The following is a 2,500-nucleotide window of genomic DNA, read 5'->3' as shown; positions in this document are numbered from 1 at the left end:
GTTTTGCATAAGTCCTTTGCTCGTGGCTTTTCATTATCTCGTAGTGGCTTTGTCTACGGTATTCATCTGATTCTTTCTCCATATTCTTTTTTCTTTTCTTATACTTGTTATTCTCTGCCTCGAAGCAAAATGTTCATTTTATATTGTTCTCTTACACGCACACACACACACACACACACTCATACACCTACACACTCATACACACACACACACACACACACACACTATCCCCACCCTCACCCTATCCCCACACCCACACCCAAACCTCCTCCCTACTTACCTGAGAGCGACGACCTCCGCGGCAGGATAGTGATGGCACCAAGGGCGGCCTCCTCCTGGTCTCTGACGGGGTGGATCTTAGCCCCCCACGAGTCGCTCCCCACCCACAGGAACTGGCCAACCTTCTCCGCCTTCACTGCCGCGGCCAGGAGGCGTCTGCAAGGGAAAAGGGCCGTGGTGATGATTGCTGCTTGAGGGAAGTGGGGAGAGGGAGGGAGGGGGGAGGGAGGAGTGGGAGGGAGGGAGGGGTGGGGAGAGGGAGGGAGAGAGAGAGAGAGGGAGGGGTGAGAGGAGAGAGAGGGAGAGCCAGGTAGGAGGGATGAGAGTAGGGAGAGGGAGTGGGAGGGAGGGAGGAGTGACAGGAGGGGTGGGGAGAGGGAGAGAGAGGGAGAGAGAGGGAGGGATGAGAGGAGAGAGAGGTAGAGGGAGGTAGGAGGGATGAGAAGAGGGAGGGAGGAGGGGAATGACAGGAGGGGTGGGGAGAGGGAGAGGAAGGGAGATCGAGGGAGGGGTGAGAGGAGAGAGAGGGAGAGGGCGGAAGGAGGGATGAGAGGAGGGAGACGGAGAGGCAGGGAGAGGGAGGAGAGGAGAGGGAGAGAGGGGAGCGGGAGGGGGGTGGTGAGAGTGAAGGGGGATTGGAGAGAAGAGAGAGCTAGAGATAGATAGATAGAGATAGATAGATAGATAGATAGATAGACAGATAGATAAATAGATATATATATAGATAGATAGAGAGAAAGAGAGAGAGAGATACGCAGACAGAATGAGAAAGACAGAAATAAAAAAAAGTAAGGAGCTATAGTAAAAAAGCAACGGGAGGTGTGTGAAGATAAAAATCGATTTGGAAGGATGTAAATTCATTTTTAAGGCGAGCATTAAAAGATAAGTTGTTATTCTGAGCTATCATATAAGGGTTTAGTGAGGCGATTTAGTTTCGGGCAGTAGATCATATGATGTCGATGGAAGATGTACATAAAGGAGAGAGGGTGAGAGATATACCGTTGGTGTGCACTGAGAGAGAAAGAGGGAAATAAGAGAGGAGAGGGGAAAAAGGGAGAGAGAGAGAGAAGTGAGGAGAGAAAAGAGAAAAGAGGAGGAGGAGAGAGAGAGAGGGATTGAGAGGGATTGGAGAGGAGAGAGAGAGAAAGAGGAAAAAATCGTATTTCTTTCACCCTCTTCAAATGCCCCTTTTTCTCTATGATAATGACTCATATTCTTCTGTAACAAAGCTTTGCCAGAGATAGTGAAGGTAATTTTTCTTATTATTTCCCTATTCTCTCCTTATCCATTTGCATTTTAAAGGTATTTTTTCCTCCTTTGTAAGGGGGATTTTAGTTGCAGTATTGGGATGTCTATCTCTCTTTTTATTTTATCCGCCCTCTCCCTAATCCTGTCTCTCTGCCTCTGTCTCTCTCTCTCTCTCTCTCTCTCCTTTCTCCTGTCCTTTTCATTCTTTTCACATCTTTCCAAATTTTCCTTCTCTCTCTCTCTCTCTCTTTCCCCCTCTCTCTCTCTCTTTTCTCTCTCTCTCTCCTCTCTCTCTTCTCTCTCTCTCTCTCTCTTCTCTCCTCTCCTTTTCTCTCTTTCTCTTTTCCTCTTCCCTTCCTTTCTTCTACTCCTCTTTCCTTTCTCTTCTCTCTCTCTCTCTCTTCTCTCCTCTTTCTTCTCTCTCTCTCTCTCTCTCCCTCCCTCTTCTCTCTTCTTCTTCCTATCTTCTTTTCTCTCTCCCTCCTGCTCTTCTCCCCCTCTCCCCTCTCTCCCCTCTCTCTCTCTCTCCCCCCCTCTCTCTCTCTCTCTCTCTCTCTCTCCTTCTCTTCTCTCTCTCTCTCTCGTCTCTCTTCCCCTCTCCTCTCTCCTCTCTCTCTCTCTCTCGCTCTCTCCTCTTCTCTCTCTCTCTCTCCCCTTTTCTCCTCTTCTCTCTTTCTCTCTCCCCTCTATCCCTCCCTTCTCTTCTCTTCTCCCCCTCTCTCCTCTCCCTCTCTCTCTCTCCTTCTCCTCCCCTTTTTTTCGCCCCCCTTTCTCCCCCCCCCCCGCCTCCTCCCCGTAGCATCTCTTTGATCAGCGTAAATTTTAAAGGGGCAATCTGAACGGGCGATCCGTTAGAGAAATCTCCCTTTTGGGTTGCCTTGGGGCTGGGTCCAAACCTGCCCCCAACCAACCCTTTATCCATCCTCAACCTCCCCTTCCTCCTTATGCTCATCTACCCTTCATTCACCCTCCC

At 49.6% G+C, this 2,500-nt stretch overlaps 1 protein-coding gene across 1 annotated transcript in view; it reads right to left on the bottom strand.

The window, feature by feature from the left end:
- Positions 1 to 2,500, bottom strand: part of LOC125042087 (metabotropic glutamate receptor 8-like) — a 193,227-nt gene that overhangs the window by 88,257 nt on the left and 102,470 nt on the right. Inside the window, exon 7 of the mRNA XM_047637553.1 lies at positions 281 to 435. Coding sequence (XP_047493509.1) covers positions 281 to 435 — 155 coding nt within the window. The remainder of the gene's footprint in view (positions 1 to 280; positions 436 to 2,500) is intronic.

The sequence above is a fragment of the Penaeus chinensis genome, chromosome 31 (genome assembly GCF_019202785.1).
Source record: "Penaeus chinensis breed Huanghai No. 1 chromosome 31, ASM1920278v2, whole genome shotgun sequence".
Taxonomy (NCBI): Eukaryota; Metazoa; Arthropoda; class Malacostraca; order Decapoda; family Penaeidae; genus Penaeus; species Penaeus chinensis.
This window is presented reverse-complemented; position numbering and strand designations above follow the sequence as displayed.